Source organism: Salvia hispanica, chromosome 3 (assembly GCF_023119035.1).
Source record: "Salvia hispanica cultivar TCC Black 2014 chromosome 3, UniMelb_Shisp_WGS_1.0, whole genome shotgun sequence".
NCBI classification, from domain to species: domain Eukaryota; kingdom Viridiplantae; phylum Streptophyta; class Magnoliopsida; order Lamiales; family Lamiaceae; genus Salvia; species Salvia hispanica.
In genome coordinates this window covers 25,365,644-25,378,710 of record NC_062967.1, presented here as the reverse complement: position 1 = coordinate 25,378,710, position 13,067 = coordinate 25,365,644, and the positions used below count along the sequence as shown (strand labels likewise).

Below are 13,067 nucleotides of genomic sequence, written 5' to 3'. Positions count from 1 at the left end.
TTATCTTCGTCTCATTAATCCTTTGGTCAGTGAATCAAAGATCAAAACCCTCTCTTTAATTGCTACTATAAAAGGCAACTATAATTTACGATTATTAAAAATACTCAAATAATTACCGAACTAAAACTAGCTAAACACCCAAGTTTAAACTTGAATCTTGTTAGACTTCTATTTCTATGAAAGCATGGTAAATAATAATCCAACGTCTAACTTCCAAAACTTGATAGTCTACTCAAGAATCCCTCGAAACCAGATACAACTCTCAAGTTATTTACTATCTATCTTTTCAACTGAACTCAGAGTTTAAGATGCATCTTAATTCGTCACAAAATGTTCATAAAAATATTATATTTTCTTTTTATTTTGGGTCATCTACCAAAGTTAATCATTATCTATTTATAGTAAATAAGGTGGATCCCATTTTTGTCTAACAACCCTTTTTTTCTGTTTTATTCTCTTATTTTATCAATTTTAAATTTTAAATTTTGTTAAGATTTTTTTTTATGGACAGAGATAGTAGTATATAATCTTTAATTGTTTGTGTCTATACAAAGTAAAATATGGGTACAACCGTACAACAATCAAAACCTAAAATATAGTAACATGAGCAACAAAAAATCAGTAAGGCCCATTGAATTCGGCCCAATAAGAGTCTCAATTTATAAGAGCCATTGTCCTCTTGTTCTAAACCTCTTTCATTTCTGTTTGCTTTGCCTCGTTGCATAGCAATTACAGAAACCCTAGCCCTCCTCCCATCCTTACTCCGGCGAAAGCGGCGGCGGAATACTTCATGCTTGTAGCGCTCCTTGCAGATTTTTGATTAACGCATGTATGTTTTGTCTCTACCTCTCTAATTTTCTCCACAGAGGATTATGCATTTCTTGTTTACGAGTCCTCTTTTGAGGCGTCCAATAGTCGAACTAAGCTGAATGCTTTAACTCGAACTTGCTGCTTTGATTCATTACGTCATGTATTTATGTTTTGTAGTAGTATTTTTTTTCTGCTATATGTTTAAATTGATTTTTGGTAGTTAAATGAGTCCGTAGCTTATTCTTGATATATATTTTGTGTGAATAGTGATGGATATGAATTCTGGGAAAGGCATGCTTTTGATTACCTACTCTGAAGAGATTGTGGATGGTGAGCCAATTATAGTTTGCTCCAATAGCCTTCCAATCAAGGTGCATCGAGAACCAGCGGGACATGCCTTCCATGATGCTGCTCTTAAGCTATCAGGCCACTTTGTGGAGGTGGATGACAAAGATGATGGCAAGACGGTTTCCGAAGAGAAAGAGTCTGTTTATGTACAGTCATCGGATCCTTACAGCAGTAAAGGAAAGAAGAAACCTGGCAGTGATCCAAAGCAGCAAGATCATTATGCTTTGTTGGGGTTGAGTCATTTGAGGTATTTGGCTACTGAAGATCAGATAAGGAAAAGTTATCGTGAGGCTGCCCTGAGACATCATCCTGACAAGCAGGCTGCTCTTTTGCTCCTCGAGAAAACAGAAGATGCGAAGCAGGCAAAGAAGGATGAGATAGAGAGTCTTTTCAAGGGCATTCAGGAAGCGTATGAGGTGTTGATTGACCCAGTCAGGAGAAGAATCTATGACTCCACAGATGAGTTTGATGATGAAATTCCTGGTGATTGTGCACCTCAGGATTTCTTCAAGGTTTATGGACCCGCCTTCTTAAGAAATGGACGCTGGTCTGTTAACCAGGCTGTCCCACCTTTGGGAGATGATAAAACCACAATCAAAGAAGTGGACAGCTTCTATGATTTTTGGTATTCATTCAAGAGCTGGAGGGAGTTTCCGCATGCTGATGAGTTTGATCTCGAGCAAGCTGAGTCCCGTGATCACAAAAGGTGGATGGAAAGGCAAAATGCAAAACTCTCTGAGAAGGCAAGGAAAGAAGAATATGCGCGTATACGCACGCTTGTTGATAATGCCTACAAACGGGACCCAAGAATTTTGAGAAGAAAAGATGAACTGAAAGCTGAGAAAGTAAGGAAGAAGGAGGCCAAGATCTTGGCCAAGAAAATGCAGGAGGAAGAAGCAGCTAGAATTGTTGAAGAGGAGAAGAAACGGAAAGAGGAGGAGGAGAAAAGGGCTGCTGAAGCTGCTTCAAATCAGAAAAAAATCAAGGAGAAAGAAAAGAAGCTCCTTCGCAAAGAAAAGACCCGTCTTCGAACACTTGCAGCACCTATTTTATCCCAGCGTTTGTTTGGTCTTACTGATGATGACATTGAAAGTCTTTGCTCATCTTTTGATAAAGATCAGCTCAAAAGTCTCTGCGATCGGATGGATGGAAAGGAAGCGGTTGAGAGTGCAAATCTTCTAGCCGAGTGTCTCAACTCTGATCAGAAATTGAAAGATGTGAAGGAAGTTGAGAAAAATCCAAAGCCGAATGGCTCTGTACCTGTGAATGGGCAGGTTGCTTATAGCAGCTATGAGAAAAAGGAAAAGCCTTGGACTAAAGAAGAGATTGATCTTTTAAGAAAGGGAATGTTGAAATTTCCTAAAGGAACTTCTCGAAGGTGGGAAGTGATTTCAGAATATATTGGTACCGGGAGGTCTGTGGAAGAGATTCTCAAGGCTACAAAAACAGTACTTCTTCAGAAGCCAGATTCTGCTAAGGCATTTGACTCCTTCCTTGAGAAAAGGAAGCCTACGCCCACGATAGTATCTCCTCTCACAACTAGGGAGGAGGTTAAGGGCACACCCATTAACATTGATGAGAGTCAATCTTCGGCTCCTGATAATTTGCCAGTGTCTTCAGATCATAGTGTAAACACCCTGAGCTCTGAAGACAGCACTGCTGCAAATGGAGTGTCTTCAGGTGCAGACCAAGATTCATGGTCCGTTGTTCAGGAAAGAGCTTTGGTTCAAGCTCTCAAAACCTTCCCAAAGGATACTAACCAGCGCTGGGAACGAGTCGCAGCTGCAGTTCCTGGGAAAACTGTGGCGCAATGTAAGAAGAAAATTACTGCGATGAAGGACAGTTTCAGGAGCAACAATGTGGCAGACAGAGGCACTGAGGACTCGAAGGACTCATCCAGTCAGAAGGAGGAAGCTACCAAGGTCTCAGCTGACAGTGAAGCTAATGTTAACGACGTATCATCTAGTTCCGATGCAGACATATGGTCTGATGTCCAGGAGAAAGCATTGGTCCAAGCGCTGAAAACTTTCCCGAAAGACACTAACCAGAGATGGGAGCGCATTGCTGCAGCAGTGCCTGGGAAAACAGTCAATCACTGTAAGAAAAAGTTTGCATCTCTAAAAGAGAACTTCAGGAGCAAGAAAACTGCAGTTTAGGCTTACAATTATGTTATTATTGGTTGGGGGAGATTGAGGGTCTTGGGGGCTCCAGGCTGTCCGATGTTTACACGGCCATGATTGTGGAAGCAGCTTCTCTTACATCTTCCTACAACTGTGATTGTTGTCATTTCATACGGTAACAGAAACTTCTTATTTTGCATATGAAGCAATTTTGTAAGAGCTGAGAGAGTTAATTATGTGTCTTTTTTGTTCTCAATTCTTTATTTTTCTTCAAATTACTATAGAGCATTGCACTTTTATTTATGGTTCTTGAGATATTTCATATATTTATCTGTTGAGTCTATAATATGAATCTCTGTTTATCGTCACATTATATGGGTTATAAAAACAGTGGGATGAATAAAGATCCTTTTAAACGACACTCTCTTCAATCTAACATCAGTTTCCTGGATTTTGCAATTACTAAGGCAAGGAAGATCTGTTATTTACATATAAAAAGAATGTGGAAAAAACATTTTTCTACGTACACTTTCCCCTTTTGTAAGAGCCTCTACTGTTAGATTCTCTCTGGCCTCGTATGCTTTTTTAAGCAACTGGGGCAAAATTGTGCTCTACAAGTTAGGCCAGAACAGTTGTTTAGTTTTTCTTAGCCATTAATTCATGGGTGGTGGTGGAGGAGGCGGCATGGGACAGCCGACCGGAAGAGCATAAGGTGGGTGGTGGTGAGGGTGTTGGTGGATGTGGTGGTGATGCCCGGTTGGCATCATTACGGGAGTGCCGACTGCAGATGCCATTTGACGGCCGGGAGGAACAGCCACTGGCTGCCCCACTGGCGTTCCACCGTACATGCCTAATCCATGCATGTTTGGCCTCTGATGAGGCTTCATTATGGCTGGTGGTGGCGGATGGGCGTGTTGGCCGGTTATAAGCGGTGGCGGCAGGTTGGCTGATGATGGGTTGTCGCCGCCACTGACGCTGGTGATGTCGTGGATGCTGGACCTCCTCCGGTCCCTGTTCATGGAGTTCAAACGGATGAAATACTTCTGAGCATGGCTTGCCACTTGTGTTGGAGTTCTTGAAATCACAAAGTTTCTTGAAATGCTCCTCCAATCCCCCTTCCCAAACTTGTCCAATCCCAGTAAAAATAGCCTGCAGCATCCAACAAATAAGGTCGGTGTAAGTTTATTTATTTTAACTTTTTACTGATTTCTGGTATAATACATTATTGGAAAAGTACCTGTGCTCTTCTTCGGTCCATGGAATACCCTTGCGCCGTTCTTGGTCGGAACGGCTGGAGCCTCCACCACCCTTGGGCGGCTCGACTGGGGAGAAGCTAGAGTTCGAAAAGGGCTTTTCGTTGTGATGAAAGGGGTCCTTATAAGTAGTGGTGGATGTTAATGAAGATGAAACTGCTGCAGTGGTGGGATTGTAATCAGGCAATGGCACATTCCCAGCTTCAATGGCAGCAACATCTTCAATCAGAAGCAGGTAGTGATGCTTCAATTCTAAAATGCTTTTAGTGGGGACCATAGAAGCAATCTTGGTCCAGCTCTGCTCCCTGCATTCCTCCTTCCAGTGCATCGCAATGCCATTCTCGAACGCCTTTTCCTCTTCCCTGCTCCACCCGGCCCCCGACCAACCTCTACTCGTTCCCGACATTTGTGTGTGTGTATATATATGTATGTGTGTTTATGTATGTGTATGTTGAGAGCTGAAGAATAGTTGAAGAGTGGGAGTTGCAGGGATAAGGAGAGGTGGAGGAATAAGAGTGGGTGCAGGATAAGAATGGTGGGTAGCAATGAATTTAATTAATGGAAGAGGAGGACCACCTGTGACTAGTGAGGCTCAAAGGGATGGGTACCTTTGTCATATACATTACAAAATCATTGCATTTCTACTGCTAATCTATGTTTCTTCTATACTTTCTTTTAATATTTACTAGTAGACTAGTAGTAATTCTCTATTGCTAATTTCATTTGATGGCTCTCTAGAAGAGACTGCAGTCATATACTTTATCTATTTCCAAATAAGAATCTCATGCCCATTAAAACATGTAGTAGTAAACTCATATAAAAAATAAACAAGACAATTTACTCACTTAAATAACATTGGAGAGTGAAAATATTAAACAAAATGTAGGAGTAGTAAATACTCCCTCCGTTTTTTAAAATTAGCAACTATTTTTATTTTGAGCCATTCTTTAAAATTAAAAACTTTTGAATTTTTCTATTTTAGGACATAGACCTCATAATCCACTAATTCTACTTTCATTATTTTCTTTATTCTTCTCTTTTACTTTACTCATTTTTACTTTTATTTTTCCTATTTTATCAATTTTTCTAATTTACTTTACCTATTGTACATTAAAATCTGTGCTATAAATGTTTCTATTTTTTTTAGTTCAACCACTCGTATTGGAGGCCACATAGAACTGCAATGATTGATGAGGGTCACAATGATTTGGAGTTTGACGCGCCTATCCAATGCGCGTGTGTTCCACCAGAGAGAGAGAGGTGTTAGATACTAGTGGTGTGGATTACTAATGAAAAGTTTCTACTTTTAAGATTAATTCATTTTCTGGTTTTTGTAATCTACCTAAATTAACAAAAACTTCACTTTAATTGTAATTTGTAATACTACGTTGTAAGGGTATGTTGGAATTTGGAATTATTAATACCGGATGATATATACAAGAAGAAATTTCTCTCAATAAGATTTCTTAGAATAATGGTAAATATATTTAATTTATTTTCATAATTTCTGCCCTCAATTAAAGTCGAAGAGTTATTGTTGGTTGTTTGTGTGTGTCCCTCTCAACAAAGGAACAAGCAGCCGCAGTTTGGGCTTCCAACTTTGTTGTAAAAATATTTTAATACTCGGAATAGAATAAAGTACAAAATCCACCATATCGATTTCATATCCTCTTGTGAGAAAACTTTTAACAGTCTAGATTTAAACTTTTCTTTTTAGTGGAAAGAAGTTTCAAGATTTTTCAGTAGTTGGTAAGTTCAATCAAAATTTTAAATATAAAAATTCAAGGAGAATAGCAAACTCAATGACAATTGGTCAAAATAAAATTTCAAGAATATTTCACCACTATTATTAATCAAGTAGTACTTGGATAAAGAAAATAAACTAATTTCACAACAAAAGTAGGAAGAAAACACAAAGCATCATATATAGAAATAAGAAAATTAAACATGAACCTAGTCTACCAATATTAGACATTACTTTCTCCATTCAACTTGAAATTTCCGCAGCCATTCCAGAGAACTGAGAAGAAATCCTCAGCTGAGGCCTACCGTAAAACCATCCTAAATCAACATTGAAGACACATTGCTCTTCCATTGAAGAGCTATTTATAAACTACTAAGTACTGACGACCGACTCTCAAGGACGACTCCTAATCCTAAACCTAACTCTGTTAGGATCATCGACTGCACAGACACGAAAGGAATACTAGGACAATCTGCAGGGATTGCAGAGAACGATAGGAATACAAGGGTGATCTTGCAAGGAAAATTACACAAGAAACATGGCATAGGCAAATAGAAAACATGTAATAACTACTAAAACTATCACTGGCAGGAAATGGATGGGGGAGTAACACCATAATCAAACGGCATACACATAGACAAGACAAGACAAGAAAATAAACCAGAAATGGCTACCCTGATAGACCTCATGCATCAATTAAGGAGAGTCTGAATAAATATCTGCTTCTAATAACAAACACAAGACTTGGAGAGGTTGTTGATAGGCTCCAGATATATGATGATGAGATCATGCAAGCTTGAAAGTAGGCTAAATTTCTAACATCGTTTGTTCCTATCTTACAAGTCTCTTGGTCTTATTATTCAGTCTTTTACGAACTTATTGCTAAATTAATCTTGGTATCTATAGGGCTACCCATGAGTCATAAGGTAGTGTAAATGAAACTCTCAACAGGAAAATTCATTGAAATTAAATAGTGAAGAACAAGGGAATGCATATAAAATAATGGTTAATGTTACATACTATGTGTATAGTCAAATCTCTGTTACGACCAACAATAACATGACATTTACAAAGTGCAACCTCGAACATTTTATATGTTTCCTTATCTTTACAAGTTTATATGCATAATATTGATTGATAATGCCAAATTAAGTTTTCAAATCTCTGTTACGACCAACAATAACATGACATTTACAAAGTGCAACCTCGAACATTTTATATGTTTCCTTATCTTTACAAGTTTATATGCATAATATTGATTGATAATGCCAAATTAAGTTTTCAAATCTCAATTGTTAGGATAAACAAGCAGGCAAAAATGGATATCTACTCTTACTGCTGATCTCTTTGAATTTGCAGCTTAGTCCATGTCATAGCCTAAATAAACCCTACTCCAGGAGTAAATTAGATCTCAAACCTCAAAGGTACATTAGAATCACAATGGGAGACTGGGTAGAATAAGAATCCATATAACATCCAATCGAGACTGGAGCTAATAATCAGACATATGAATTCACAAAGTTCTTTCTCTCATCATCTAACCTGTTAAAACCAGCTCTTTTTCAGAATTTTGTGGCCTTGAACAGTATTTCTTGAGATTTTTGCCTCAGTCTCATCTGAAAAATTCATAAGGGAATCAAAAAATGAAAGATATCCAATAACTGGTGCTTTGAGTGTATTAAAGGGACTAGTTTTAGAAGTAGCTTACCGAACAGAGCGTCAATAATTTGCGCAATACCAGTAACAGAGCGAGGTATAAGATTTTAGATTTGTGAATTGCACATCCAACATTCTGCATGTAAACTGGGTCAAGCACAGATAAAGTGGCATTATGAGACTTGGGACTATGGATTGCGTGTCATCTTGATGACACGGAGGACAAAACACCGTCTGATGGATGAGTATGTTCAGGAAGCCCAGAGTTCTCATGGGTTTCTTGTAGAAGAGATGCCCTATCTGGGTTCATAATCAGAAGCTGCTGCATGTCTTTGGGTAGCATATTGAAAACTATTTGTAGATCTTTCTTTAACTTGTTACAGACTGCTTCTGAATCTTCATTTTCTCTTCCATACTGCCATGGAAATAATTTCAGTTAATGGAGCACATAGACACACAGACTGATGACATACAAACAAACAACTGCCACTGATAACAGTAAAACTTGTGTTGATAAGATAAAAGCTGCAGCTATGAATGATTAAAGATGCAATCTGGGCTTCCTTGTGTGAAAACCATCAGGCTAATAACCCGTAGGCTGTTATCACGTACAAATTTTACTCTATAAACTAAGAGAGGAGTTGTTGAGCAAAGGGGGAGCTGATTAGAAAACTGATTAATCTTGCAACATCTCAACTTGCAAATCAAGAAGGAATTAACTATCTTAAGTTTGTGAAGTATGTGACTTTTTGTCATGATATTCTTCAAGGTCGTGTACTATGCCTAAATTTCGAAAGTTACACAGGATATAATGCTTAGGGAAGTTTAACACCCGAGCCCATAAAGCAGGGTCCCAACAGTGTACAACTCCACAACTGACTAGCAAGGACTTGACATCCATTATATCTGAGTTGCTATGAGAGTCCATAGAATCCACATATAAACATAAAACATTAAACATTCTCCTTTGCAGAAAGAGAAAAAATCATGTTCGTGTAAGATCCTCGTTATCTTTTATAGTTCATACAAAGATGCATATAGAATCATTGAGGCAATAAAACTTATCCATGATAATCAGCATTTTTCTTGTGACTGTTTGAGCAGAAGGAATCCAAGTCCATTATGTACATATAAATGTATAGATATTATATAGGATGTCAGACCATAACACTAGATCTTATCCACATAAATAGAGTTGAATCAACTGAAGAATAAGGAGAAGCAAGGAGCAATTCATTGAATAGATATTTCTGTGTTTTTGAACTAATCACACCACATGCATTTCACTAAATCACTACTGCCATGAAATACTGCACAAATTAATTTATAAGAATACACATTTAAAAAGAACTTGCCTGCATTTCTCCATAAAGGTGCCTCTCAATTGCATTGAAGGAATCAACAGTTTCCAACTCTGACATTTTACTTATTAACTGATGTATATTGGTCTTGACTCTAGCTTGCCTCCACAATTTATATTGTTCTTGCTCAGCAACAGCACGTTTTCTTCGGAACCAAGGGAGAAAATTATACCCTTTTAGAAACTGCCTGCATTAATCAGAACATATCAGTTTCTTTAGGAAATATCAACAAAAGAGTGTTAGCGAACTAAGTTAGATCACTCAATAACCTAGAATATTCAGTTAGGAATATAACATCTGGAAGTCAATGCAACTATAAGCTAACCCCACAAGATAGAATGGGAAAAGTAGAGAAAAGGAGATATGATGAACGTAACAGGACAGCAGAAAATTCATTACCAAGGTAGTCCAAAAATAACAGGTATTTGCAAATGCAAGAAGCGACTTAAGAAAGTCCCTTGACAGAGAATCATTTGTGAAGAATCCACATATTGTTTATTTGTTTCAAAAGAGTACAGATCATTGCAGCATTAGTAGCTAAACTTTTATGGCAACAGAGCTTGCATCTATAGGCATGACCAGGGCCAAGAAGGCATTGTGGAAACTTCTTAAGTCAGACAATAGATAAGTACCAACAGATAGAAGATGCCTCAGCTATGCTAGTTGGGAATAGTGCATAGGAAGGTGCATAATAACAGAACAGTGGACAAAATAAACAGTTATGGAGTTTAAATTTTGGTAGCTTACACTTTCTATTCTATAGATGATTTTAGAACAGTCAATGGACTGATGTGCAGGTTGCCAAGAGAAAAGGCATTAACTGAAACAAGTGATTTGAGTGGAAGAACTAAGCAATACCTGTAAAGATCCAGCCAATTTGACTTCATCCGTTTCAACAAAAACTTTCCAGGACCTCTTGCAGACAAACTCTCCAAGAACTCCTCAGCATTGAATGTGGGTAAAGGAGGGGGATCGGCAAATGGGGACGATGTTTCTGAAGGTGTACTTGGTCTAAAATATGGACCAAAAGGAGCCAAGAAGTTAGTCGTCAACTCCAAAAAATGGCGACGTAGTATATCATTGTTGACAACCGACATCGACTCCTCAACCCTGGGAGACAGTCCAGCATCAATAAGTCTGTTCAGGATAGATGTATCTGGCTTTGTCACTCCAGCATAATTCGTCCATACAGCTTCTTTGTGCTCTGTCATTAGACACAGAGGACCATCTCTCTTCAGCTTCACAGCATTCAAGAAGTTTGCAGGGGTAAACCTCTTCAAAGAAACATTTTGACCAGGCGGAGTTCCTGCAGCTGTCTTAGAACCAAAAGGATGGCGACTAGAATTTGAAGCGGGATTTCCAACTGAAATTATGTGAGGCATATTACGCAGTGCCTTTAAGAAGAAAAGGTTTGTCACACCTAGAATCATTGGAGGAAAAGAGGAACCCTGAGGAAGAGAGTTCAAACTGGCAAATTCTGGGTCATGAATGGTAAAGTAGGGTCTGAAATCAACACTCAAAAGAAGTGGGGCAACCAAGCTAACTAGACCAGAAACAGCTTCAGAACACTGGGGAGGTGTTGGTGCTATTATTAAGATGGGTTCCCCCAAAAGTAGAAGTTCCCACAGCTTCCAAAGTTGCAGTAAGAGTCCACGAAATGTACCAAAAAGATCTGAGTCGTGAAATAGGCCCTGAGGAACTGATAGATTTGAGGGGAGAAGAGGAGCAAGTGAGGAAGCAGAGTCCTCGAAAAGTCCACTATTTGAAGTCAAACAATGAGAAGGTGGCAGATTCACTTTTAGTGATGCATTCCCAATAGGAAGTTCCATTAGTTGACCAGGCACAGGTGTTGGCCACTTCGATACATAAGCAGCAATGTAATTAAGTGCCTTGCTTCCAATGTCAAAGTACAATGGCCCCATAATTTGTAATAAAGGTCTAAACACACTCGTGTATGGACTGTAAGAAAGAATAACCACAGATTTTTGCTCACCTCCACGCTTTAGTCTCTCATCATGTCTCTGTCTATTAAACACAAAGCCATACAAGAATCGGGAGTTATAGCTGATGTGGTTCTTACCTATTGGCTTCTGGGGAGATATTTTATTATCTACTACTTCAACGATCTCTGTAGATGCTACACTCGAAGCTTGAAGGTTTCTCGCTCTCTTTGTGCGGAAAAAGAATATACAATCATGGATACTTGAGCGATTATGATGCTGTGAAACTGAATCCGGGAAAGAATTAAAAGAGACTTCAAGCTCCTCACTTTGGGTAAGACAGCCAGGAGGATAACACTCCTCAATTAGCTGACCCTGCTCAAGATCAAACCTGATGATGCAAAATGCAGCCACCCATTGCTGCAAAGATTTTTCGTCAACTTCTGGTGCAGGCTCTGACTTCAGAGAAAATGATGGTGACCGGCTCATCTCAAGATCACTAAAAAAACACTAGACACCAATCATATAAACTCCACATCCCCTTTCCACAAAGAAAAGGAAAGTGACGGTAGCTGCCAATAAGGAAATAGCACAGAATCTGCACTCCAAACTGTGCACCAACAGAACCTACACAGATGTTTCCAAACTTAGTTAAATGGGCAGTAGCAGAACACGGGCATGAACACAAGTAAAACTTGAGGGTACAGTAAAAAACATGAAATCATGTCTCATATTATCTAGATTCTAAATGAACAGATTAACACAATTCACTACAAGCTGTGATGCCAGCTCAAGGTACAATATCTTCACTTTTAGATGAAGAATAGCTGAAAAAATTCAATGTTTTCTGACATTCGTTGACTGACAATCTAGCCAGGATTTGACACTCTTGAATTCCAACAAAACATTATTAAAATTTTGACTTTAACTACCGTTTTCCCACAAAAATGCATCCTTGGCGAATTCAACAGAGCTCACAATGCCTTGTCTACAAATTACTGTTTAATTAAACAACGAAAACATCAAGGGCTCAGCAAATGCAATATGTATACCGAAGAACAATTCATTGTAAAATAAAATAAGAGAGAGAGAGGGATTCGAATTGTGCGGAATGTAAATAAAAGGGGTTCCTTTATTCCACAATTACTACCTGAATTGTGCAGAAACCCAGAAGCTGAAATGCAGAAGCAGCTCGGATCTGCCAAAAAAGGAGAGATTCGAAAAGAAAAACTGTCTTCTTGTTGTGGGATTTGCTAAAAAACGAACGAGAAAATGTGGGTTGGAATTATTAGCGCTGATTTTATCTTTAACTTGGAATAAGAGAGTGCCCTGCTTCTGTGCGTTTCTGAAAGCGCAGCCGACTTGAAATGGATACAAATTCCAGCTTATTTAGCTGCGTTGCTCAGATTTTGGCCTTCTATCTCGCCCCCTCTTCTTCTTGGTAGTAGTAATTTTTAAGACACAAAGAGGGGAATTCATAAAAAATTACCAATAATTAAACAAATACAAATACTATTAGACGTTACCGTAAAATTAACCTTTTTTTTATAGAATCTATAATATTTTTTCTGTATAATTGTATAGAACAATACTCCTTCCGTCCCCGATTAGGCCATCCGCATCCCTGTCTCTTATCCGTCTCTTAACCGTCTCATCTCTTCACTATTCATGGGCCTCACTGTACTTTTCACTCCATCTCTTAACTAAGAGACAACACTTGCATCCCTCCATCTCTTAACCATCTCATCCCTTAACTATTCATTCAATTTCATTTTTTTTAATTCCAACAAATTCAATTAATAAAAACACACTTCATTAAATAAAATAAAAATTAC

At 38.4% G+C, this 13,067-nt stretch overlaps 3 protein-coding genes across 3 annotated transcripts; 1 reads left to right on the top strand and 2 right to left on the bottom strand.

Annotated features, from left to right (window-relative positions):
- Positions 1-675: 675 nt before the first annotated feature.
- LOC125210837 (dnaJ homolog subfamily C member 2-like) lies at positions 676-3,534 on the top strand. Its single transcript, XM_048110441.1, has 2 exons — positions 676-829; positions 1,078-3,534. Exon 2 carries the CDS (start codon positions 1,080-1,082, stop codon positions 3,312-3,314), a length of 2,235 nt encoding a protein of 744 aa, XP_047966398.1. The 5' UTR covers positions 676-829; positions 1,078-1,079; the 3' UTR covers positions 3,315-3,534.
- A 170-nt stretch (positions 3,535-3,704) lies between these two features.
- LOC125210838 (transcription factor MYBS1-like) lies at positions 3,705-5,259 on the bottom strand. Its single transcript, XM_048110442.1, has 2 exons — positions 4,516-5,259; positions 3,705-4,427 (listed from the first exon to the last, which is right to left on the bottom strand). The coding sequence occupies exons 1-2, from the start codon at positions 4,935-4,937 to the stop codon at positions 3,932-3,934; spliced, it is 918 nt and encodes a 305-aa protein (XP_047966399.1). The 5' UTR covers positions 4,938-5,259; the 3' UTR covers positions 3,705-3,931.
- Positions 5,260-7,648: 2,389 nt separating this feature from the next.
- On the bottom strand, positions 7,649-12,640 carry LOC125215079 (protein DENND6A-like). The gene is made up of 5 exons (XM_048116387.1): positions 12,383-12,640; positions 10,151-11,859; positions 9,287-9,479; positions 7,984-8,346; positions 7,649-7,891 (listed from the first exon to the last, which is right to left on the bottom strand). The coding sequence occupies exons 2-4, from the start codon at positions 11,719-11,721 to the stop codon at positions 8,134-8,136; spliced, it is 1,977 nt and encodes a 658-aa protein (XP_047972344.1). The 5' UTR covers positions 11,722-11,859; positions 12,383-12,640; the 3' UTR covers positions 7,649-7,891; positions 7,984-8,133.
- Positions 12,641-13,067: the final 427 nt, after the last annotated feature.

Coding starts and splice junctions, on each gene's coding strand:
- LOC125210837 (XM_048110441.1), top strand. CDS start 1,080: ATGGATATGAATTCTGGGAAAGGCATGCTTTTGATTACCTACTCTGAA.
- LOC125210838 (XM_048110442.1), bottom strand. CDS start 4,937: ATGTCGGGAACGAGTAGAGGTTGGTCGGGGGCCGGGTGGAGCAGGGAA. Junction 4,428..4,515: donor TGGACCGAAGAAGAGCACAG/GTACTTTTCCAA, acceptor TGGATGCTGCAG/GCTATTTTTACTGGGATTGG.
- LOC125215079 (XM_048116387.1), bottom strand. CDS start 11,721: ATGAGCCGGTCACCATCATTTTCTCTGAAGTCAGAGCCTGCACCAGAA. Junction 9,480..10,150: donor AATTGGCTGGATCTTTACAG/GTATTGCTTAGT, acceptor TGATTAATGCAG/GCAGTTTCTAAAAGGGTATA. Junction 8,347..9,286: donor ACCTTTATGGAGAAATGCAG/GCAAGTTCTTTT, acceptor TTTCCATGGCAG/TATGGAAGAGAAAATGAAGA.